This window comes from Planococcus citri, chromosome 2 (genome assembly GCF_950023065.1).
Source record: "Planococcus citri chromosome 2, ihPlaCitr1.1, whole genome shotgun sequence".
Classification (NCBI taxonomy): Eukaryota; Metazoa; Arthropoda; class Insecta; order Hemiptera; family Pseudococcidae; genus Planococcus; species Planococcus citri.
In genome coordinates, this window is record NC_088678.1 from 62,334,430 (window position 1) to 62,359,431 (window position 25,002).

Genomic DNA, 25,002 nt, shown 5'->3' on the forward strand with positions numbered 1-25,002 from the left:
ATAGATGTACCTTTTGATGCTTTTTCGAAATATCTAAATTTCGAGATGAAATCTCTTGATGGAGCGGGAGCACCCCCCCTCCCAATTTTGGGCAAAACTTTCAAAAAAAAATCTGGGGCATGTGATACATCGAATAGTATGTTTTTGGCAACGCTGAATACGAATATGACGTTAGATTTTTGATTGGGTCTCATCCGCGACCCCCATCCACAGCCCCCAGCACTTTCCCAAGGGGGGTAACCTAAAAAAATGGTTTCAATCGTATGACACGTGAAATAGTATGTTTTCGATATCGCTAAACACGAATATAGCCTTAGTTTTTTAAATTGACCTCACCCATGGCTCCCAGAACCTCCCCTCATTGATAAAAGTCCAAAAAATTTGTTGGAGGCCGTGGATGGGGTCCAACCAAAAATCCGACGTCATATTCGTGTTCAGGGTCACCAAAAACATACTATTTGATGTGTTGCACGAAAAAAACCCTATTTTGAACTTTTACCCCCTTTTGGGGTGATGTTGGGGACCGCGGATGGAGCCCAACCAAAAATATAACGTCATATTCGTGTTCAGCGTTACCAAAAACATATAATTCGATATATCACATGCCCCAGATTTTTTTTTGAAAGTTTTGCCCAAAATTGGGGGTGAGGGTGCTCCCGCTCCATCAAGAGATTTCATATCGAAACTTGAACATTTCAAAAAAGCATCAAAGGTACATCTATGGAAATGTTTTCAGAATTTTAAATGGTAGCTCCCACTTACAGCGCCATTTTTAAATTTGAACTTTCAATTGAAAGTTCAACTTTCAAATTTTGAAAATTTCAAAATGTTTAAAAAGTTCAGAATTTAATAACCTTTTGAACTGTGAAATCAGTTTTGATCAAAGTATCATAGTTTTGGAGGAACGCGCTGCTGAAGTTGAGTACCTCGAGACACTGTGAAAATAATAAAAGCCCCCCACCTGCCCCCTGAGGGGCCTGGGACCAAACTGATCGCAGGTTTCTTACATACTAGATGGCTAGATATAGTAAAAAAATTTGAGCGAAATCGAAAGACATGACTTTCAAAATCGCACTTTTTTGGTCGAATTGACATGGAATGACCTAATAAAAAACAAAAAACCTGTAATTTTTCAAAATTTCAAAAAAAAAGTTTCGATTATTTCAAAGTTGAGAAATTTTATGAAGAATCCTTTTTACTATAAAATATTAACACTCAATGGCACACATTTTCGCATCATACTGTGAGCGTTTCCCCATCTCCTATAAAATTTGATTTAATGAGTGCCTGGTTGTTTCTCAAAACCAGGCTTCAATTACAAGTCCAAAATATAGGAATGAACGAACTAAGATTCAGTGACGTCATTGACGAGTTCCTGGACTTTGTAAAATTTTACTCAAAAAAAAAACTCAGCAATGCTCTACGTCTGTCTACTTTCCGGGAGTATCCGCGGACATGCTTACAACGCATGGTTAGGGTACTCTCCACCACCTAGGTGTTTGCATCGTATACCTAATCGTACCCTACACATGGTATTTACTTTCCGCGGTGTCAAACCGGTCAGTATAAAATAAACCACCTTGAATAATTATGCTCGTAAAGCTTCTAACTAAACGAATCGCAAAATATTCTAAAGGTGATAAATATTTCATTTCCTGAAGTGTTAACACAAAACTATAGACATTGGACCTAGGCCCTAGTGTCTATCTATATGCAATAGTTCTAGTTCAGGAATACTCAGGAAGTTACTTCTTTGTCGAAATCTACAGTATCAAAAAATTGAAAAATGTCTCCATCAAAGAAGAATGAAAGTAAGTTCTATTCTGGTAAATACTACTGTTTTTTTCTCATTCTATCTGCATGTAGTACCTAGTTCGAGTACTTGTCCTCATGTATTTCGCTAGAAGATTCTGATTTTTATTCATTTATACGTTAGGTACGTTGAACTCATCCTACGATTCATCTGGTTTGAAATATTCCTCAATTAGAGATACAGATTCAACGAAACGTAAACTGAGAAAAGTACGTACCTATGTAATTATTTTTCACCATCTCATATAAATATTTTGTACAGATTCGTATTACCTACGCATTTAAATCATATTCCTTGTAATTTTAGTTGAAACATGAGCTGTCAGCGACGGGAGACCTTTCTAAAGTGTGTGAAGCCGCTATACATGATTTAAAGGACAACGAGCGAGAAATCTTTTTACTCAAGCTCTATGTTTCGAAGTTAGAAGCCGATAAACAGAAATTAATGGATGATTTAAAATTACAGGCTCAAAAGACTGAACAGGAGAAATATGCTAAGGTGCTTATAATCTATATTTATGTACTTTATTGTTTGTATCAACATACCCTAATGTATAGAAATTTGACAATTCTTCAATTACGTTAAACGTTTTAGGAATTGGTACAAAACGAGAAATCAGAACAAGATTTATCTTTGAAAATTCAATGCGCGATATCAAAGGTTGATGCTATTTTCAAAATGGAGAAGTGTCGTACAGGATTTAAATATGATACGACTAAATTAAAGGATATGCTTAATGAGGAGGATAGAAATCAAGAAAAACGATACCAGTTATGGAAGCAGTTTTTAAAGAATCCACCGACCAATCATGAGATTTCGTTGTTGTTGATACGTGTCAAAAATCATAAATCTTGGAACGCAAAATCACCCCGCTCTGCGACAGATGAAATTGATTTATTTGCTCAAGTGATCGCTGAAGTATCCCGTTCTATTTCAGAGAATTTATATTTATCACTGAACAGAATAAACCCTGTAAAAGACGTTCGACTGATAGAGGATACTCTTCAAAATGAAGCAGTGAACGTTTTATTGGGAGATATTGAAAATGCATCCTACATCATCTTATTTTCAGATGGTTCCAAGGTTCCGGTTTGATAACTCGTACTTATATCCATTCAATTTTTTTGATTTTGCTCGTAACATATACATCATTACTTATTTATAGAATAGAGTAGTGCGGAAAAATATTTTTTTTTTATTTTCTCTTAATGTTTTTCTAATGAAGGTAGGTATTGAAATTTATGAAAACAGAAAACTGTAAAAGCCAAGGTCAAATTAATTAAAATATTTATTAGAGATTATGCATATTTTTTCTATTTTCATTTTTATGTGATCAAATGGAAAAACATTAATGTAGAAAAAACCGAAGAAAAATAAACACATTTTATCCCTTAATGTACGTAGTGCGAAAATTTACCGGTTAAATAATTTGCGGTTACGGTTACGGGTTGATGCTTAAAACCCGGTTAACAAGCCTGGCCAGTGGCCAAATCAACCACGACACCTTTCTATATCGTGTATATGTGTACGAAGGGTGTCAGAGCCGTCGAGAGCCAATCCGGACCCAAAGCAAATATAATTTGGCTCCATTTATATGGACGAAACTATATAGGAGGGTTTTGTGAGGGGAGGGGAGGGGGAGGGGGTTCGACTGAACATTTTCTGACCGATATGAAGAAAAAATACAGATTTTTCCAATTGATCCAAATGTGATCTTATAAATTTTAAACTAAGAAACAAATTGGCCCGAGCCAAACAAAGGTGAAAATGGCGAAAGTTTTTGAAAATTAGATTTCGAGAGGCCTAAAACGATGTTTTTTAGGAAGTCGATTTGGAAAAAAAACGTGAGGGAATCGTCTGATAAAATTCAACTGTGGTTAGTACCTACTCGAGGAGACGAAAAAATAAAGTTATTTGTATGACTGGTTACCTATCTTGTAAATTGAAGGAGCTACGCGCTTCGAAAAACGATCAAAATTTACTAATTTTGAAAACAGCGAACGCGAAGACGTTTTATTTTTTCTCAAGAATTTTTCTGCTTCCATACAGAGCATTATTACATTCTGGGAGGGAATTGTCAGTCCTCCTCTCAGTCCTCTGTTTTTTAGTTTCAAGAAGCCTGAGGAAACGTACGATCAGTCTAATAGTATGAAAAGTAACGTCGACATTTTTCACTGCCATTGCCTAAGATTTTTACTCTTGCATCACATGCCACAAATCCTGCGATGTACACGACAACCTACCTACTGTACATACTTGTGTCAGAATCTCATCAGAAAAGTGTTCTTCTGTTCTTCAGCATCATTTTCGTTTTCTTCATCTACTCGTATTCCGCGAGTAATGCGTTTATGTCAGTTTCAAATTTGGAGTTTCATCATTTTTTCTCTGGAACTCGAGGATATGTTCAGGATTTTGAAATCCGCTCGTTTTATGTTCACATTTTCGCTGCACTCTGCACTTCACCACATTATGCAACAAAAGATGTTCATAATAGGCAGTTGTTGATGTTGTTGATATGTCACCCTCTGCAACGAATTGCACTAAAAAGTGACTCCAAGTGATCCTACAACAACTTGTATGTAGGTAAGTATTGAGTAATAGAAATTCAAATCTGTCTGTTATTGCAAAGCATCGAAGATTTTGAATAAGTTACATTTTTCATCGCTATGAAGAAACTTGAAAATCTAGCCTTTCTGCTGCTGAATGTGTTTTTTTGTTATTTTGTTCGTCAAAGTGAGACCTTCTTTTTCAGCTCTAGCTAACAGAAATTTATCGCGAAAATAAGTTTTCATCTCTTTTACGAGAGTTTCTTTTTAAAAAGAGTCTTTTCATTAGATTTAATATCATGCGCAGAAGCATTCCTTAAAAAAACATCATTTGGGAGGTTTCAAACTGTTGTACCTACCTAATGGAATAGTGGTCCAAATGAAAGAGTAAATGGTCGATTGGAAAAACAGAATTACATATTTTACCTCTAAATCAGATGTTGGATTATGAAGATATGCATAGAAAGTATCATTGTAAAAAAAAAAAAAAAAAAAAACGTAAATTCGTAGCATCATAGCATGATAAAAGTTACCAAAACCAAAATAACTGTCTGATCTTGCGGATAGATTTGTGTTTTTGCTTACCTACCAATCATTTCTCTCTATGTGTATCATCATATTCCAACAGCATAATAATTCAGTGGTAAAGTAATACCTAAATACCTACTTCATTTTTTCAGTTCAATATAAAGTTACCTACCCCACCACAAAGGTTTCAATTTTTCCAAGTTTTGTGTCATATCCAGTTCGATTTCCAACAAGATTTCATGACTTTGAAGTTTGATGAAAACTCGTCTCTTGTCTTTGCGGCCTGATTTTTGTTTTATCAATTTTTAGACAAAGGAATTTCTTTTACCTAGTTTTTGTTTTAGCTCAGCTTGCGAAATACGAGTTGGCCCTTTTTAGTTTTTACTATCGTTGTTATGATTATGAATTTTCTAATTCACTTTTTAAAAATATTTTCAGAAAATGCATTTGACTAATGTTTTTATATTTATACTAACATGGTGACAATGACATGTTGTTGAATTATTTTTGAAAATATGTAATTTCTAATTTATATTCATTTGTTTTTTTGGTAGGTGATGAAGGAGAAAGGATTTTGAGTTTTTTTAAAGCCTTAATTTTCCAACACGATTTTTTCTTCAAATTCAAAAACTCAATTTTTTTGTGATTTGGACAATTTGGGTAATTCAAATCAAAACAACTGGTTTTCTTAACAAATTAACATGGAAACGTTTATTTTTTTTCGTTAACCAACACTAACGAACTCATGATAATGTTCGTGAGATGTGAGATAAGATAAAATGTGACAGATTACCTGATCAATTATTAATAATTATATTAGGTTTGTTTTTTTTACCTGGATTCTCAAAAATCTGGTTTTTGGATGTTTTTTAAATCTCTTTTTTAAACACTTTTTCTTTCAGATCCCCACCACAAACTTTCAAAACATCAGAAGTCTTCTTTCTTCAAGTAAGATCCAAAATCCATTTTCAAAAGCTACTATCCTAGCAGATTCTCGTGGATTTTAAATCTGCCAAAAATAAAATCCAGATTCTCGAAGTCGAAAATCTGCCAAAATCCGTGGTAAAAAAAAAACAAGCCTATTATGTTTCTGTTTCTGAATAGTGAATACTGTGAATAGGAATACTGAATTCTAACGTTGAGATTTTGGCTTTGCAATATTTTTTTTCATCCTTTGTTCGAAAAAAAAAATCATTTTGCTAATTTGTTTTTGTTATAACTTATAAAATTAATAATTATGTTGAATTGTTGAAAGTTATTCCATTGCATATCTGAGTAGTAGGTACCTAGACCTACCTATCAACGTCAGGGCCCTCAACGTAATTTTCTAAGGCCTGCTAGAAGTGGAAAAGCAGCAGTGGAGAGGCGAGGTAGGAGGTAACGGTTTCACTTTTCAATTTAATAACACACTCTAGCGGTGGAGTATCGTACCACAAACTCACCAGCGCTTTGGGGAAAAAGCACAGGTTCAAGGAAATGGACCGGTACGTTAGGCTTGGGATCGTGAACCTCCCCTCCCGCTCAGTCTGTGATCTCATCGTAATCGTAACCCTTTGGTCTTAGGTGTTTTTTTTTCGGTGCTTTTTCATTGTTTTAGAAATAAATGCATGTTATTTTGGAGTCTGAGTAATGCTGAGGAGTGATTAAATGTGTAAGGATATCTTTTTGATTATTACTTTGCTAATGTTTTTGATAAAATGATCGAACGATTTCGTCGAAAACCGCAGTCTTCAGCTTAGTTGTAGTTTGGTTAATGATTACGGTATTTTTATTCTTCTATCATCGCGAATGTGTAAAATATTCGTTCGTTATGTTTACAGATAGATAATGGCGGAAGTTATGAATGAATTAAGCGGCGGCAGTGGCGAAGTGGATGATGAACATGGTAACGATACATCTCATTTTATGTTTTTTATTATCTAACAATGTGTCGCTAAATCGGTTAATTGAAAACTATGCTTTCGCTAGTCTCGATGATTTTTAGTGTTCACGACCCCATTTTGGGTTTTTCATTCGGTTGGGGGACTAGGGGGAGTGTTGGGTGTGATTTTGAAGTATCATCGTTCATCGTACTGAGAAAGTTCCTTAGCTCGACCTTTACGTACACAACTGCAATTATAACGTGGTAAATGTGTAAGATGTAATGAGTAAAACTGTTCTTAGGTTAATTAGATTGGAGAATAATGGTGAATTTGGCTAAAAACAGTGATATTATTTTGGTTCGTGCTGTTTTACTCGTATGTTTCGAGAATGTGGGTTCATTCGTTTCCAAACGGTTTTTTCCCACGTTGATCGAAGTTCGATTCTAGTTCAACAACTTGTCGTTGATTTTGAACCGTAGAGGGGATATTTTTTGAAATATTCGATGAAATGATCTTCGATAAGCTTGTATTTTCGTTTCCGAATCACGAATACTTCGTTATACCTTTAAAATCTCAAACTGAAAACTGTTTTCAAATTTAGTAAACAAACTAATCGCGTTGTTTATTTCTATAATTACAGACTCGATAAAATTGAATGGCGACGACGCTCCCAGTATTGCTGCGAACTCTCCGTCAGACTCTCAGATCCTAGATGACGAATCGATGCCGTCGAAAGATGATAAATGTATCTCGTCCAGCTATAAATCCAAAATAGACGATATAAACAACGATAAAAATACGATTCGCGATACAGCAGATGATGTTGAAGTCCACGAACCACAAAATAACGGCAACGCAACTGTAGCTAACGGTCGCCTGCAACTAGACGCTTCATCGTACGCTGAAGACGACGAAGACGACGACGATAATGACAGCGAAAGCATTCAAAATGACAAATCACGACCACCCGTATCTGCGAACACGAACGTGAGCTCGGTTTCAAAAAAGCCTATACCCGATCTAACATCTATAAGCTCTGTGACCAAGGGTAATTCAGACAGCATCAACGACTCCGATCCGTTATCGATGAACGTTGATGAAGATACGAATTGTGATAGCGATAAGGCTGAATCTAGGCTACAATCGAACCCGAAAGGTAGCCAAGTCGCGAGTTTAACCATCGACGATGTTAGTACGTCCAGTGCGAGTGTTGCTAAAGACGACAGCATCGTTTCGAATAACCGTTTGTCGGGTCTAACTATTACAGCTGTCAACGAGAACGGTGCTAAAGACGACGTTGTAGCGACTGATTTAAGTAGTAAACGATCCCACGACGGAGGCGATAAGAGATCGAGCTCTACCGGCGGTGATGAAGATGACGAAGCTAACGAAGACGACGAAGTGATCTCTATTACAAGTACGCCTGATAAAAGCGGCAAAAAATGGTCGAAGAAATCTTCCATGTCTATATTGAATATTACTCCTCGTAGAAGTAGTCGAAATCTAAATAAACAAAAAAGCTACGCCGAAAAAGACGGCGCCGAATTTGAAAACAACAGCAGCAACGACGGCGGTAGAAAACGTACGGCTGGCTCCAGCGGCGGTGATGACGAGATCGAGGAAGTTACTCCGACCGATCCGTTAGCTGACGAACAACCTCGTCGATTATCAGCTGGCAAAGTACGCGGAGGTAACAAAACGATCGTCGTCAGTGATACCAAAGGTTTGGTGGAATTCGCCTCCAATACCAAAGCGTCTCGTTCGAATAAAAAAGAACCAACTTTAGTGATAATAGATACTAACTCGATATTATCGGGCCGAGGACCGATACCAGTATCGCAGCAAGGTGGTTCAAATTCGTCCGCTGCCTCCCTTCCGATTCCGGTCTCTTTACCGATAAATGCTGGTGCTTTTGCTAACGCTACACGAGGTAATACCGCTTCGTCGAACGCTGCATTCTCCGTTATACCGATCGGTCTACCGGCTCAAGGCATGTACTCGCAGTTCAAGAACCCGCCCCCTCAGATTAAACCGATTGTCGTTGGACCGGCTACGACATCGGTCACACCGGTACCGCTGGCTCATTCTACGACCCCGTCAGCAACGAGCATTTCAACAGTTCAGACGACTCAGCCTGCTAATAAACAACCTCCGGTTATATTACCTTCGTTGACGGATGACATGTTCGTCGTCGAAGCTCCCTCGTTCATCGTACCCTACGTTTATGAAAAACCTCCGATGAAATCGCTCAAAGAACACATCGAAAAAATCGAAAACGATATTAAGCGAATGATAGCCGAAGAAGAAGCTCGACTAGAGCAACAAGAACGCGACGAAGCTAAAAATAGCACCAATGAGAAACCGACACCGAGCGAAAGCGAAGAGAAAACCGCCCCTAGTGGCGATTCTGCCGCACCATCCGATGACAAAGCTACCGATGATGCTGCTCCGAAAGAAAGCTCGACCACAGAGGACGATTCTAAACGACCAGAAGAAAAAGAAGGCGCTGAAAACCAAGTGGCCAAAGAAGTAGAAAAATCCACCACCAGCGAAGAGAAAAAAGATGCTAAAGAAAGCGGCGATTCGACCGTCGAACCTATGGAGGTAGACGAAGAGCCTCCGGCGACCGCTTCTAAACCTCCGGCAACCATTGAACCGGATAACAGCGTTAAAAAGATGGAAATCGACACGTCACCGGCCAACGCTATCAAAGAAATCGAGAAGAAAATCACAGCCGGTCCGACCACCGGTACCGACGATCCGAAAAAACCTGCTTCCTATTTTGATAACCCGTTGGGCAAGTTCTTCATGCAAATCGGTTTGAATCTAGTTCAAGAACAAGTTCAAACCGATCTTCTCCGGTCGCAGAGACGTAAACGGGATAAAGAAGGCGGTAAATGCTCCGCGGACGTTCAATCGACCATCGACGAGCTGACCAAGACGCTCGAATCGAGCAAAGAAAACAACGACCCGTTCAAATTGGAGCTTAAAAAATGCGAATTGTGTAGTTTCAAGACGGAATCGATGCTCGTGATGGCGCATCATTTGGAAACGCCGCATATGAAGAATTTCACGTACAGGTGTAATTTCTGTACCCTAGAGGTACGAAGCCCCCATGACATATTGTACCATATGGAAGCCGAACACAATGTCAGAGGCAGACTCGAACGAGCTCCGGCATTCCATCAGTGCCCTAGTTGCCCATTCGAAGATAACCAAAAAGGTAAACTTACCCGGCATCTGATATCTTGCGCGAAGAAATACCGTCCAGAAAGAAACCAGGTATGTTTTCGGCGACAGTCGAGTATATAGATTCGTTTCGAATTATATTTTACTCGTACGTAAATTTCGACGTGTTTTGGGTTTGTGTTTAGGAACCACCGCTAGATTGGGAACCTCCGGCGAAGATACCGCGAATGACGAGAAACCGACCACCTACCATGAGTCCCGGCAATGCTGTGTACCAAGCGGCCATGTCCGGTCTGAAACAAGCGCCGCAGCAGAATACTCTGTTACCCAAGTTATTGCCGAATGCGACCAATATGAAACATAACATGATGAACGCTGCTAACAAGAGGCCAAATTTGATCAATCAGTTCGTCAACAGGTTCCCGAATGCCGCTAATGCCCAGGCCAACTTTCAACAAAGATCGATTCCAATGCAAACTCCTAATCAAGGTGAGATTTGTGGCATCGAATTACATCTTTTCGAGGTTGTAAATCGCGGAGACGATGTAGCAGGTTGTCGGGGTATTCCACCTCAATTGGACCAACGTTTTTGAGTCAAGTACTTCGATTTTGCTCTAATTTTTTTTCTACATTGTCTACACACCCAAATAAGTAAGAAAACCATAATCAGTTTGGCCCAAGCCATGTTGGGGGGGGGGGGGTTCAATTATTTTCACATTGTCTCGAGGTACTCAACTTCAGCAGCGCATGCCTCCAAAGCTATGATACTTTGATCAAAACTGATTTCACAGTTCGAAAGGGCATTGTATTTTGAATTTAAAAGTTCAAATCTCATAATGGCGCTGTAAGTCGGAGCTACTATTGAAAATTCTGAAAAAATGTCCACAGATGTACGTTTTGATGCTTTTTCAAAGTATTCAGTTTTCGATTTGGGATCTTTTAATGGAGGGGAGCCCCTCCTCCCCCAAATTTGGGCAAAACTTTCAAAAAAAATCTGAGGCATTTGATATATCGAATATTATGTTTTTGATGACGCTAAACACGAATATGACGTCAGATTTTTGATTAGACCCCATCCACGGCCTCCAGCACCTCATCATAGGGGGGTAAAAGTCGAAAAAATTGTTTTATTCGAGTCACACGTAAAATAGTGTGTTTTCGATATCGCATTGGGTGATCCTTATTTTCGAAGTTGGGATTTTCCTTCCTCCCAACACCCGTAGTGATGACCTCTTGGAACAAACTGATTCCTTAGTATTTTTTTTTTCATTTTCGAAAAATTCGTCCTGCGGTGGGTTCCTATAAAATATAAATTCACTGTAAATTTTTAAAATTTTTCTATTTTCCCCAAATTTTGGGGTGGGGGCTCCAAACAAGAGAGCCAACATCATTGGGGGGAAGTCCAACAAAGGGTTTGTCTTTAAAGCTGAGTTTTGTAAAACAATTCTACTCTGGAAATAAGATGTTTTCAAAACATTTTTCTAAGAACCTTTTCTGTTCAAATATTTCAAAAAAAATCTTGTATTTTTGTCTCAAAAATATTTTTTTTCTAAATTTCATAAAAATCAATTCTGAATTCTTCAACTGAAATTACCAAAAAATTTATTCAACTACTTTTTTTTCCTACATTGCAAAAAAAATCCTGTTTTTTTCTTAAAAATCAACATTTTTAGCAAGTTTTGCCTTTTTGGTACCTAAATAGAATACATTATTTTGGTCAACATTTCTTGGTAGCTTTGTTTTTTTTGTCGGAAAAGGCAAAAATCTGTTTTTTTTTCTGGTAAAAATTGCAAAATGAAAAAAAATACTTTGTTTAGCAAAATTGCAGAAAAGTCTTATTTTTTTGTAAAAACTGTAAAAAGGGCCCATTTTGTAAAAATTGTCAGAAAACATGTTTTTTTCATTAAAAAGTGTTAAATTTATATTTTTTGCCAAAATTGAAAAAACCCTCGTTTTTGGCAAAAATTGAAAATTTTTACAAAGTCTTGCATTTTTGTAGCGAAATTGAAAAATCTGCCAGTTTCGTTAAAATTACAAAATAAAACCATTTTTCAAAAATCAAAATTGCGAGAAAGACATATTTTTCAAAAAAATGTTGGGACCTCCCCCCCTCCGCTTTTGGTCGAAAAATTACTTCGAAGTCTTACATTTTTGTTACAAAAAATCAGTCTGTTTCATTAAAATTATCAAAAAGTCTCACCTAGCTCTTTCATCAAAATGTGACAAATTCTGCCTACTTTTTTTTGTAAATACCGTAAACAGGACACACTTTTTGTCTAAATTGTTCAGAAAATCCTGTTTTTCAAAAAATCTTGCATTTATCGCAAAAAAATCACTTTATTTTTTTTAAATTTCATTAAAAAAATCAGTTTTTTTATCAAAAATATCAAAAAATTTTCTCTTTTGTCAAAATTACAAAATATTTTAGCTTTTGTTTGTACAAACTGTAAAAGACCCATTACCAAGAATTTCCACCACAAAAAGTTTTTTTTTTTTCGAAAAAATTGCTAGAAAGTTGCTCTTTGCCAAACCAAAATTGCAAGAAACTTTTTAGTCAATCTTTCCAGAAAGTCTTGTTTTTTACTCAAAAAATTTTCAATTGTCAAAATAGCCAACAGATGTTAAGTTTCATTAAAATACCAGTAAAAGTCTTGCTTTTTTTGTCCAAATTTCTAAAAAAAATCATACATTTATGTAAAAATGGTTAAAAGGACTCATTTTTTGTCAAAATTGTCGATAAAGAGGAGATTGAACCCATTTTTTTTACTTTAACCTCTTTTGGAGAGGAGCTGGGAGCCGTGCATGGGGTCCTATTGAAAATCTGACGTCACATTCGCGTTCAGCGTCACCAAAAACATACTATTTCATGTGTCACACGAATGAAACCATTTTGTTGACTTTTGCCCCTTTTGGGTAGGTGCTGGGGACCGTACATGGGGTTCTATGAAAAATCTGACGTCATATTCGTGTTCAGCGTCATCAAAAACATATAATTCGATGTATCACATGCCCCACAATTTTTTTTGAAAGTCTTGTCCAAATTTGGGGGAGGAGGTGCTCCCCTTACATTAAATGATCCCATCTCGAAACAAAAAAAGCATCAAAAGGTACATCTATGAAAATTTTTTCAGAATTTTAAATGGTAGCTCCCACTTACAGCGCCATTTTGAAATTTCAAAATATGTACTTTAAAAGTTCAAAATGCAATACCCTTTCTAACTGTGAAATCAGTTTCGATCAAGGTATAATAGCTTTGGAGGCATGTGCTGCTGAAGTTGAGTACCTCGAGACAATGTAAAAATGACTAAAGCCTTCTCACCTGCCCCTGAGGAGCCGGGACCAAACTGATTGTGGGTTTCTTGCTTATTGGGCGGGGGGGGGGGGTGTAGACATTGTAAACAAAATTTGAGCGAAATTGAAAGACATGACTTTCAAAATCGCATTTTTCGGTCCAATTGACATGGAATGACACTGTCTAAAATTTTCGTTAGAAATTTTAAAAATTCTAATTCTGAACAAATCTTTTTGAATGCATTCATCTAATCCCATTTGTCATCGTTTCTGTTTACAGGTATGATGTTCAGACCAGGAGGAGCGAACACGCAAACGCCCGTTTTATTACCTCAAGGTTACCATCTATCCGGTGCTCAAATCTATCAGGTGATTTGTCAACGCTCAGCTGTCGAAATTACGAGTACAACTCGAAGAATTAGTCGTATAATATCGTTTGTTTTTCAATTTTATTTCATGTTCGTCGACGACGCTGCAGACTCAGAATAATAAATCGCAATCGTCGCAGCCTGGTTTGGCGGCAGCTAAATTACTAAATCAGCCCAGTATCTCTATTACTCCTTTGCCGAGACAGCCGTCCGCTTCGTCCAATAACTCGAAATCCGGCGCTGGTAAATCCTCGAACGCTGCCATGGCAGCCAGTAACAAAGCTGGTGGCGGTAATTTCGTCGTCTGCGAAATCTGCGACGGTTATATTAAGGTAAGTTGGTTCAACGCACCCTTCGTGCACTCGTATTGGAAGATTTCACTAATGAAGTTACATCCGCAGGACTTGGAACAATTACGAAATCACATGCAGTGGATACACAAGGTGAAAATCCACCCGAAAATGATCTACAACCGACCGCCTTTGAATTGTCAAAAATGTCAAGAAAGATTCTTCACCGATCAAGGCTTAGAACGTCATTTACTCGGCGCTCACGGTTTGGTCACGTCTAGCATGCAGGAAGCGGCTAATAAAGGCAAAGATGGCGGCCGGTGCCCGGTTTGCGGTCGTGTATATCAATGGAAGCTTCTGAATCATGTCGCTCGTGATCACCAAATGGCTCTGAAACCGGCCCATCTGTCGTACAAGTGTACCGTGTGCACGGCTACCTTCGGAATGTACAAGCAGTTCGAAAGTCACGTGTATTCGGCTCACAGCGTGGTCGCTAAGCGAGCCATGGATCCGTCGAAGAAACCTCCGCCAGCGCCTAGTTCGTCTCAAGTGAGTGATGCAGAGATGAGTGGATTTTTTGTGACTGTGCGACGATAGCGAAGGACGAATGTGTCCGATTAAATCGATATTGAGAATTAAAACACCATTTTGGGTGAACAAAAATAATTCGTAATCGACGATCGTGTTGCTATCTTCGTATGCAGTCTGATGTAGTGATATCATTTCGATAAGAATAAATTAAGTACATATTTGATAATGTCGTGCACATGTCTGCTTTATTTTGTTTAACACGTGTTTGTTTGTTCATTTCAGAACGATACGTTACTAAAACCGTTGAAAATTAACGACGAGATTACTATAATACCGCAACCGGTTCGATCGACGAGACCTAGTAATAATAATAGAGAATCTAATGCAGCTACAATAACCAAAACTGTGTCCAACAGTAAAAAAGTGAGTATCTGAAGTTTTCATCTCATATCTTGAATACCATCGGTGATATTTTCATTTTGTTTGGTGAAATTTGGCGGGTACAAACGATGGCTTCGAATGGTGTGACGGGTTTGTGGTATTCATTCGAAATTTTGATGTTTTTAATCGGATTTTCGTATAATAAATTTATCCATAGGGCCAGTGGTAGTTTAAAGCGCAGCTACTGAGATAGCAAAAATGACTTTTCGGGATTTTAAATTTGCGTGTATTTTGATTTGTAAATGTCTGTGTCGATGAAAGGTTGCTCTTCGTTTTTTCACAAATTTCCTTCTTTTTTTTTCGAAATTTATAACCAAAATCCTTGAAGAAATAAATGCTTTTAACTTACTGCTTTTTCAGCGTTTTGAATTTTATTTTTCGAAATTTGATGGTTTTTTTTTGAAATTTAAAAAAAAATCTCATTTTAACAAACGTATTACTCATTTATTATTTTTGAATTTCTCGTTAGTTTTTAGTAGATTTTTGCTGAATTTTATCAATTATCACCTCGAGTTCTTGTGATTTTTTCATAAAAATTTTCCCTTAGGCTTGTACATAATTATGTTCTTATTATATTGCTCAAATCCCCGATTCGGTGTTTTTTTGGGGGGAATTTTTGTAGTTTTTTCTCAATTTTGAGGGATATCATTTTTTTGTATTTTCGCGAATTCTTTTTTTTTAGTTTTTCGATGATTTTTCTGGAATTTCCATTTTTTTTTCTTTTCAAATTTTGGCGAAATTTCTCCAGTTTTGATAATCAGTGTACTTTTCAACTTTGAATTTTCACGATTTTAGTTTTGCTCTTAATTATGGTCATTTTTTTGCCTTAATTTTGACTGAATTTTTTTAAAATTTCAACAGTTTTTTTCGAGTCTTGTGCTTTAAAAAAACTAGTAATTTTTTGGCTTACGTTTTTTTTTCAAGGGAGGGGGGGGGGTGGGACTTCTTCAAAATTTGATGAGTTTGTTTTTTTAATTTTCACCTTTCGAGATGGATTTTTTTTTCTTAGTCTTGATAATTATCTTTCATTCGTTGATCCTTCTCTCCTTTCCCCTTCCTTCCTAGTTATGGGTAAGAAGTTCAGGATTTCCTCTCTCTTTGAACAATTTTTTTTGAAGTTGAAATTATTTTTTTCTCTCGAATCGTCTTGAGTTTTTCTTGAAATTTGTCGATGATTTTTCTTCAAAATTTTTTCGATTTTTCTCCCGAATTTGTATGTATTTTTTATTTCTCGCGAGTTCTTTGTCTTGAATTTTCTGTGATTTTTCCTGTACTGAATTTTCGTGAGTTTTCCATTTTCATCCCTTTCACAATTTTGTTTTGAATTTTATCAATTCGTTTTTCTGACTAAATTTTTGTTCTTGATTTCGACGAAACCTTTTTTCTCGAATTTTCGCGATTTTTATAAAATTTTCTTCTAATTTTGCGCCAAATTTTTGTTATTTTTTCTGTTTAAATTTTTGTAGAATTCTCCTTTTTGCAGTTTTTCTGAGTTTTTTGAGAGGTTTTTTCGGATTTTAAGACTCTATGTTTTTATTGTGAATTTTTTTGGGCTTTCTTGATTTTTTTCATTTTTTATTCTTTTAAATTCTCTATTTCCCCAATTTTTCGACGATTCTTCCCGAATTTTCGTGTTTTTTCTTGTGCCTAAATTTTTGTGAAGATTATCATGAGTTTTCATGAGTTTTTCTTTCCAGATCTTGATCATTCCTCTGCTTCCTGTTTTGGTCACCTTATTTTCTCTCAATTTCAATTTTTTTTTTTTTTTTTTTTTTTTTTGAAAATTATTGTGTTAATTTTTGCCAGTTTTAATGTATTTTTCTCGCGAATTTGAGGATTTTCATTTCTGAAGTACAGTACATTTTTTTGTATTCGAATTTTTAAAATGATTTTCACAAATCACTTTTTTTTTACCAAATTTGGATTACAAGCTTGCCTCCCCCGCCCATTACCGTTGATTTTAATGAGTTTTCTGTTACAAAATGATTCTTATTATTTATGGAATTTTTTTCAAATATTATTGTTTATTCTTTCTCAACACTCAAATAATTTTTTTCATCAATTTCTCGCTCGTGTCACAATTTTTACAATTTTGAAATTGGTATGTTTGTGTTTAATTTTTCGAAATGATTTTTGAATAAGATTAAATTTAGTTCCTCCCTATTTTGGTGGACCCCCCCTCCCCCCAAATATCAATTTTCCAACTTTTTTCATTAGTTCAGGTGTTTTGAGAACCCGATATTTTTTTCATGCTTCCTTTTTGCATTTTCACCCAGTTCACTTTCGAAGTGTCGATGAATGGTTTTTATTTGAATTTTTATGATTTTTCTGGTTACTTTTTCCAGCTGTTTTGGTTACTAAAGTTATTTTTTTTTTTTGAGAAACTATCTTGCCCCAAAAAATGGTTAAAATTTTAGAAACTCGAAAATGGCATGTGAAGAGTGGTTTGTTGGGTTTTCGAAGGATCTGAGTTCTAATATTTACTCATTTTTCGCGTACGACCCTCAGAAATCCCAAATTACCCCTCCCTGATTTTGAAAAAAAAACCAGGGAGATGAGAAATGGTCTGAAATTCGAAGAATAAGCTCTTAAGAAGGCAAAATTGAACTCTCATGTAGCAAGCTGCGACGATTTTTTTTCTCTATATTGGACAACGGACAGATCGATGGTTTTTATCTTATTTGTAGGCGACGGATGATCGACGTAGATCGTATGTTTTTTTCAATATTTTAGGCTAGATACGTATTTTTTATTGAAATTACAATTTGAAAATCCTTTCTTTTACACTGCAGTACCTTTAACAGTGTGTTCTGGGAGCTACTTTGATGATAACGTAAGTAATTACGACGAATATCGCGTTTTTCCGAAATACCGACCACAGCGCCCTCAGGTAAAATTTTTGGCAAATTGCTGTCCGAATTCAGAAACTTGAAATTTTTTCGTCGTTCGTCCTGGATGAAAATGCAAAAAGTGTGGTGTCTATATAATAATTGTCCTACAAAATTGAAAACCAAACAAAATCTCCTCTAATATTTTATTCATTTTTTAAAAACAATTTGTAAATATTTTTAAGGCCTCTTTTTTATTACACGAATGTCGTCGACGAGTCTTGCGATGGTGTGCATGTTGAGTTCAAATTTTGTTACAAAATTTAAATTGAAAAAAAAATTTAAAAAATTCTTGAGAAAAAAACTGAAAAAAGACCCGTCAATGTCGTTTAAATTTTTCCAAGAAAAAAAATTCAAATCTGTTTTATTACTTTATTATTATAAAAATCGAAATAATAATAAAAAAGAAAATTGAAAATATGGTACACTTTTATTGGTTACAGGTGTAAAAGAAAGGAAACTAAACGCGGGGCGCAATCGTGTGTATTAACCTGGGTATGTATTATGTTTGTAATGCATTGACAGATGGATTGTTGCGAAGACAACAACAACAAAGAGGACAACGACGACGGTAGTAGTACTACTAAAAAATCTGACCACGGTAACGAGCGATTGTGTAAATGCACCTGTCTGATGGGAAACTTCGCCAACTACGAAGCATTCCGAATGCACTTGATTGGAAAACACCTGAAAAGCTTCAAGATAGTAGTATCGCGTTTAGATTTAAAATCATTTATTCCTATAGCGAATAAAGAGAACGCGTTTAAATTGACCAAGTTCGATCGTAATTCAGTCTCGGACCAAGTTCGAAAACAATACAATTTGAAGGAATTCTTCATCGAAATCAAACGACACCGTTTAAGCGTCGATTGCAAGTACAAAGTCGTCGAAAACAAACCCCTAGAAACGGTTGCCGCCGCCGCCACTACTTCCAGCCAACCCGAACCCGAGAACCTGGTTGCCGCCGAAGTCGTCTACTCGGCGACTGAAGACTTGCACGATGATGACGCCAGAGCCAAATGCAAGCAGAAGGGAGGACGTGTGTTCGTATTGAACACGATGTACGAAAAACGTAAAATACAGATCGAGCTTTTTTTGGCTAAGAAAAAAGCTCAAGCTCGTAGAACTGCTCCAGCGTCTCGGCAGATTGGGCCCAAACCAGGTCCAGCTACGGTAGTCAACGGTGGTGGTGGTAAACAGAAGAAGCTGATATCGAGAGGTCGTCGTAACGCTGCTAGACAAAATGTTCGGAAAAGCACCGCCGATAGTGCAGAGATAGACGGATCTTCGACTTCGGATGAAGACGTGTTGAACTCGGTCGATGACCGAAGACCATCGACGACCAGTTATTCGGGTTCCTCGAATTCGTTCAACCAACACTTCATGTCCGGACCAACGACGATGATATCGCAACAACGTACGGTCACTTCAAGTACAATCCGCGGAACGGCCCCGGCGACTGCGACCAGAACGCAGAATCCTCGATATCGACTTCCATCTCAAGCCGCACCGTTCACCATCTTCAATCATCGAACCGTGACTATGATGAGCAGTGCACCGAGACCAGTCGGTTTCTCTACGGCTGGGAACCGATTCGGCGCTCCTCAAGTGACGCAGATTTTCAGTCAAAGCTCCGTCAAGGTGACGAAAAGCATTACCCGGTACTCGGGTCCCGGTGCGGCTGCAGCAGCGGCGGCGGCGGCTCGTGCTAGGGCAGAAGCCGCTAAACCTAAACCCGCTGCTCCTAGTAAACCGCAGGCTTTCATTAGTCTGTTGAGTGATAGCGATAGTGACCATAGCGATGTTGAAATCGTCGACTGTGATCCGGTGGCGGTGGCGGCGGCGGCGGCTGATTCTCGTAAATCCGACGACGATAACGAAGAAGCGTTTATTCTTCCATCGTGAAATGATCTGATTCCACGTTAATTTCAAGTACAGTAAACGACGCTTAACGGTCTCCATTTAATCTATATGGTTATAGATTTTTTAAATTTTATGTATTTTGCTTAGTTTTTTTTTTTTTTTTTTTACCTATTGTGATTTTTTTTGTAGGTATAATTAATGTGTGTTTGAAATTGTGGTGCTTTTGGGAATTTTTGTACGAACAAGGCTGAGAGTGATGATGAGGGTTGCCTTCATTTCAAATCTGAAGTTTTCAATTGACCAAATTGCGCTCGTGTTGCATTTTATTGGGTTTTAGTTGGCATTTGTAATTCGGAAAAGAAAAAATCGAAGGAGGTTGTAGTTGATTTGTAAAAAAAAAATTGTAATTTTAATCGTCAAGTGCGATGGTTTTTGGGTTTTGAGTTATTCTGATGGTATATTTTTAAATGTTACTTGTACAGAAATTTTTTGAAAATGAAATATCCTTCGAATTGATTTTTTCCGATGCAAACTCGAGTCTATAAATCCTGCTTGAAGCAAAATCACCTCGATATAGCGAGCCAAGTTTCTCCCAAAACCCTTCAAATTGATTGTAGGGTCATTCCATGTCAACTCGCCCAAAAAAAAATGTGAGTACAGTACCCCCTCCCCCACATTTGGGCAAAATTTTCAAAAAAATTCTGGGGCATGTGATATATCGAATGATATGTTTTCGTAGACGCTGAACACGAATATGACGTCAGATCTAAGATTGGACCCCATCCACGGCCCCTAGCACCTCCCCAAACGAGGTAAAAGTTCAAAAAAGTCTTTTGTTCGTGCGACACATGAAATTGTATGTTTTTGGTGACGCTGAACACGAGTATGACGTCAGATTTTTGATTATCGTTACCTATTTGTTAGACTTTCGCCCATTGGGGAGGTTCTGAGGGCCATGGGTGAGGTCAATTTGAAAAACTAAGGCTATATTCGTGTTCAGCGATATCGAAAACATACTGTTTCATGTGTCGCACGAACAAAACACTTTTTTGAACTTTTACCCCCATTTAGGGAGGTGCTTGGGGCCGTGGATGGGGTCCAATCCAAAATCTGACGTCATATTCGTGTTCAGCGTCACTAAAAACATACAATTTGATATATCACTTGCCTCAGATATTTTTTGAAAGTTTTGTCCAAATTTGGGGGAGGGGGTGCTCATTTTCCAATAAAAGATCCAATCTCGAAAATTGAATATTTCAAAAAAGCATCAAATAAGTTTTGATTAGTTTCATATAGCTTTGGAGGTATGTGCTGCTGAAGTTGGAAAAGGTTGGTTGAGTTCAGGTGGAATGACCCTGTAAGGTGTCATCTATGGCCTTTTCCATTCTCATCGATTTAGTCATTCATTCCCATGAAACATCAGCTGAAAATTGGAATAAATGGTTGAGCATTTTTTTTTTAGAAATTTGAATAGCTCTCCCCCTCCTTTCCCCTTTACTGTGTCTGATTGAAATTTGGGAAGGATAATTTTTTTGTTCAAATATTCCACAGGGAGGTGAGGAGAGGGGAGGGGAAAATGGTGAAAAATGTCCAAATACGTATCAAGATCACTTCGATTCGAAAACCAAACATTTTAAAAAAAATTTTGAACGATTCCTCCTTCCTTCCTCCCCCCCCCCGCTCCCCACAATCCAGTTCTAGAAGCTCAATTTTGATTTTGGTGTCAAACTGATACTAGAATTTGAACCAGCGTTTCTAAAAACCATAGTTTGATGCCTGATTGAATTTTCCATAATTCACGACCCAAACCCCTCCCTCCAGAGGGTCAAATTTTGGTTTAGGGGGCATAATTGGATTCAAACTGCTTGAAAATACGTATTTTGATACCACGTTGATTTTTTTTCAAAATTTCGAGGATCGAGTTCCTCTCCTCTTCCTCCTCTTTCGAGATTCTAGCAACTTAGTTTCGATTTTGGGGTCAAACTGATTCCAGAATCCGAACTAGCGTTTCTGAAAACTAGTAATTTGATGTCTATGTTGGATTTTTCAAAATTTTGGGCTCCAAGGCCCACATTGAAGTGCTCAAAATTTTGGTTTTGGGGTCAAAGAAACAGCTTCGGTCTTCTTCAAAACGTGTATTTTGGTTTAAAAATTTTGGGCTTCGAAGTCCACCCTCTCCCCCTCCCCCATGCTGAAGCTCTGCGAGCTCGGTTTTGTTTTTGCATCAAGCTGATTCCAGTATTGGAACTTTCAAGGTGTTAAAACCCAGTAGTTCGATACCCATATTCGATTTGTCAAAATTTTGAGCCCCAAGCCCATCTTCAGGGTGTCCAATTTTGGTTTTGGGCTCGAGTGAGTCATATGATCAGATGCAGCCTTCTAGAAAATTTGCGTTTCGATGCCATATTGCGTATTTCAAAAAATTTTGTGCCTTGAGCCTGCCCCCCCCCCTCCGAGGCCTTGAGATCTTAGTTTCGATTTAGGGGTCAAATTGATTTCAAGATTTTAAGATCAACGTCTTCAAAAACCTACATTTCAGTCTCCAATTACTTTTTTTTCGTTGATTCGATATTTTTTCAGCACCCCCCCCCCTCCTCGCCTCCGTCACCTTTGAACTCGCCTTGTTCGTTGAGATGATGAAATTTAAAAAAGAAAAAAGTCTGTTCTCACTTTTTTTCCAAATTCAAAATCATCGATTCTGGTGTGATGAAAATTTCAAAATTTTACGCCGAAGTACGTTTTCTTCCTTTTTTTTCTCTGTTGCTTCATTTTCAATCACTCTTGGTTCGACTTAAAAGATCTTCAGAAGGGAAATACTTGTAAAAGATCTCATCCCTCTTCGCTTGTACCTGCGTCATTGCTTTTGAAATACGTTCGTTTGTTTTCCTTGAAGTTTTTGTTCTTCTGTTTTGTTGTATTTTATTTTGTTTCGATGCTCGTCAAATGATACGATTCTGTAGCGAAGTCTTCTCAGTTCTCACAAATTGAGTAATTCTGTTTCGGATAAGGGAGATTAAAATACACGTATCAAGATCGAGTACTTTTTCTCCTTATTTTTCTAATACTTCTTTTTTATTGTAATGCTTTTTTGAACTGATGAGTGTGTTTTTTTTTGTTTAATTTTCTTAAGTAGTATTACGTATTTATTTATTTAGGCGTTTTATTCGCTGTTTTTTTTTATGTTTTTTTTTTCCACGTTTTAAATATTTCACGACGATAGTTGTATTCTATTCTTATTAGGTAAATTATGTATGTATTATTGGAACGTATGTAAATCTTGCCAGACTAGAAATTGTTATCATTGTTGAATTTTTTTTTCATTTTCATGGTCTAGATGGTCTTTTCTCTTGAAAAGAGTACTTTTTAATTTTGATTTTGTGATAATCGTGAGATATTACAAGAAATTATCTATCAACTTGTGTAATTTTAAACAAAATTTAATTACGTGTATTTTTTTTTTTTAATAGTTTATGTTTGGAAATTGTGTAGTCAGTGATACGAGTCGTTGTTTAATGAAATGTTTATTTTGACTATTGAAATTATTTATAAACAATTCTCTTTTTTTTCTCTCTTCTTCGACTTACTTTGTAATATATTCTAATTACGTATTTGTACTTATGAGAATTTATTAATTTTATACTACTAAGTATTTTTTTAGCAAAATAATATTATATATTTAACCATTATTCCAAGCATATCTTTAGGGATATTTTTATTTTGTGAACATTTTTATAATGTATAACTTTTTCCTTTTATTTTTCATTAGCGTTTGACCAACACGCGAATTCTCTTCATCTTGTATTAAAGGTTTTCTCCACTTTCCTTATACGAGTATATTATTGAATGTTAGAGACATGAAGAAATCATTTCTATGTTGTAAATTTGTCTATGTACATACATATGTATGATTATTTAATTTTGTACTAAAATTTTGAAAATATTGAACCACACGTATGTGTATATAATATTAGTTATTAGTTACAATTAGGTATACATTTTTAAGTAAAGCATCGCGATGATATTTACCAAGCATGCAGATCGAAGAATTCAAATAAACTACTCATAACTGCGATATTAATTATGTTGTAATTAAATGTATATGATTTTATGTTTTGAAAACATTTTACATAATATAAAAACGTTGATTATTATAGTTTTCAAGTTTTTTTGCTTTGGTGTGTGATTTTTTTAATGGGTTATTTTTTTCTAAAGATAGCTGGAGAATTTTATGATTTGGTAGTATGATTTCTTTTTTTTTTTACTGAAAATTCAATGTGTAAAAATTGTTTGAAATTTTTTAATTAATTAATTTGATTGGATTTTAAAGATTTTACCTTACGTTAAATGCATTTTTTAAAAAAAATTTTCGAATTGAAAAAAAAATTAATTTTAATTTCAGTTTTCTCTGATTGGTCGACATAAAGGTAGACCAAAATGCCACTTTTTTGATTTCATTGATTAAAAAAGGCGTTGGCACTAGAAATTTACCTGTGAGATGAGCTGGTCTTTTTTGGAAGGACGCTAATTTTTGAAGTATTGATAGTCCATAATGTTTTGTACTCCCTCCCCAGTCCCCACCCCAACATCCAAAAAAATTTATTTTCGCGTTTAAAAATTTCTCTTCTTGTTCCAAAATTGCTAAACGAAAGTCTCGTTTTTTTGCAAAACTTGCTTATGAGGTTCTGTTTTTTGTTTTTTGTTTTTTTTGTCAAATTTGCCCCAACTCAAAATGTGTCAATTTTTGGGATAAACTGTGTCGAAAAACGTCAATTTTTGGCAAAATATTCAAGAAGCATCCATTTTCAGCACAATCGTAAATTGTTGAAAAGTGTCCATTTTTGTCAAAGTTTTCAAAAATTGCCCATTTCTGGTAAAATTTTTAAAAGGGGCCAGTTTTCGCCTAAAATAAAATTATCAAACAGTCCTGTTCTTGCCAAGATTGTTTAAAAGAATCTTGTTTTTGCTAAAATTTTGTCAAAAATGTCAAAATTATCAGAGTGTCAATTTTTAGTAGATAAAATGCGTAGCCAAAAATGATGAAAAGTTTTGCCAAAATTGTTGAGAAACGTCCAAAAAGCACTGATTTTTGCTTTGCATGCTTGAAAAGTTATTTTTTCATTTCAAAGTCTGCTCTGCCATGACTCATTTTGAATTTGATTTTTTTTTAAATTTAAAAATAAAACAGGGCTGGTTAGCTAGCCGTTAGCCGTTAGCTTTTAGCCGATAGCCGATGCTTCTTCCACAATTTTAGCTAGCCAATAGCTTAGCTAATGAGAGTTCGTTAGCCATTAGCCTTAGCTTTAGCCAATGATTCATTGGCTAACCATGGCTAATTTTTTTTTCAATTCTGCCCAGTTCCAGCTTCATTTTTTTATTTTTTTTCCATTGACCA

The 25,002-nt window shown here is 36.4% G+C and overlaps 2 protein-coding genes across 4 annotated transcripts; both read left to right on the forward strand.

Moving 5' to 3' along the window:
- The first annotated feature begins 1,454 nt into the window (after window positions 1–1,454).
- On the forward strand, window positions 1,455–3,221 carry LOC135833977 (uncharacterized). The gene is made up of 4 exons (XM_065347805.1): window positions 1,455–1,811; window positions 1,937–2,022; window positions 2,120–2,311; window positions 2,408–3,221. Exons 1-4 carry the CDS (start codon window positions 1,787–1,789, stop codon window positions 2,906–2,908), a joined length of 804 nt encoding a protein of 267 aa, XP_065203877.1. The 5' UTR covers window positions 1,455–1,786; the 3' UTR covers window positions 2,909–3,221.
- Window positions 3,222–6,383: 3,162 nt separating this feature from the next.
- Window positions 6,384–23,777, forward strand: LOC135836950 (MOG interacting and ectopic P-granules protein 1-like). 3 transcript variants are annotated; one of them, XM_065352040.1, is made up of 9 exons: window positions 6,384–6,538; window positions 6,708–6,772; window positions 7,390–10,031; window positions 10,124–10,427; window positions 13,510–13,598; window positions 13,708–13,929; window positions 13,999–14,436; window positions 14,701–14,841; window positions 18,273–23,777. In XM_065352040.1, the coding sequence occupies exons 2-9, from the start codon at window positions 6,715–6,717 to the stop codon at window positions 19,650–19,652; spliced, it is 5,274 nt and encodes a 1,757-aa protein (XP_065208112.1). In that variant the 5' UTR covers window positions 6,384–6,538; window positions 6,708–6,714; the 3' UTR covers window positions 19,653–23,777. The 3 variants fall into 3 exon arrangements, with proteins under 3 accessions (XP_065208112.1, XP_065208114.1, XP_065208113.1); XM_065352042.1 differs by having other exon boundaries at window positions 18,191–18,331; XM_065352041.1 differs by lacking the exon at window positions 6,384–6,538 and adding an exon at window positions 6,578–6,636.
- Window positions 23,778–25,002: the final 1,225 nt, after the last annotated feature.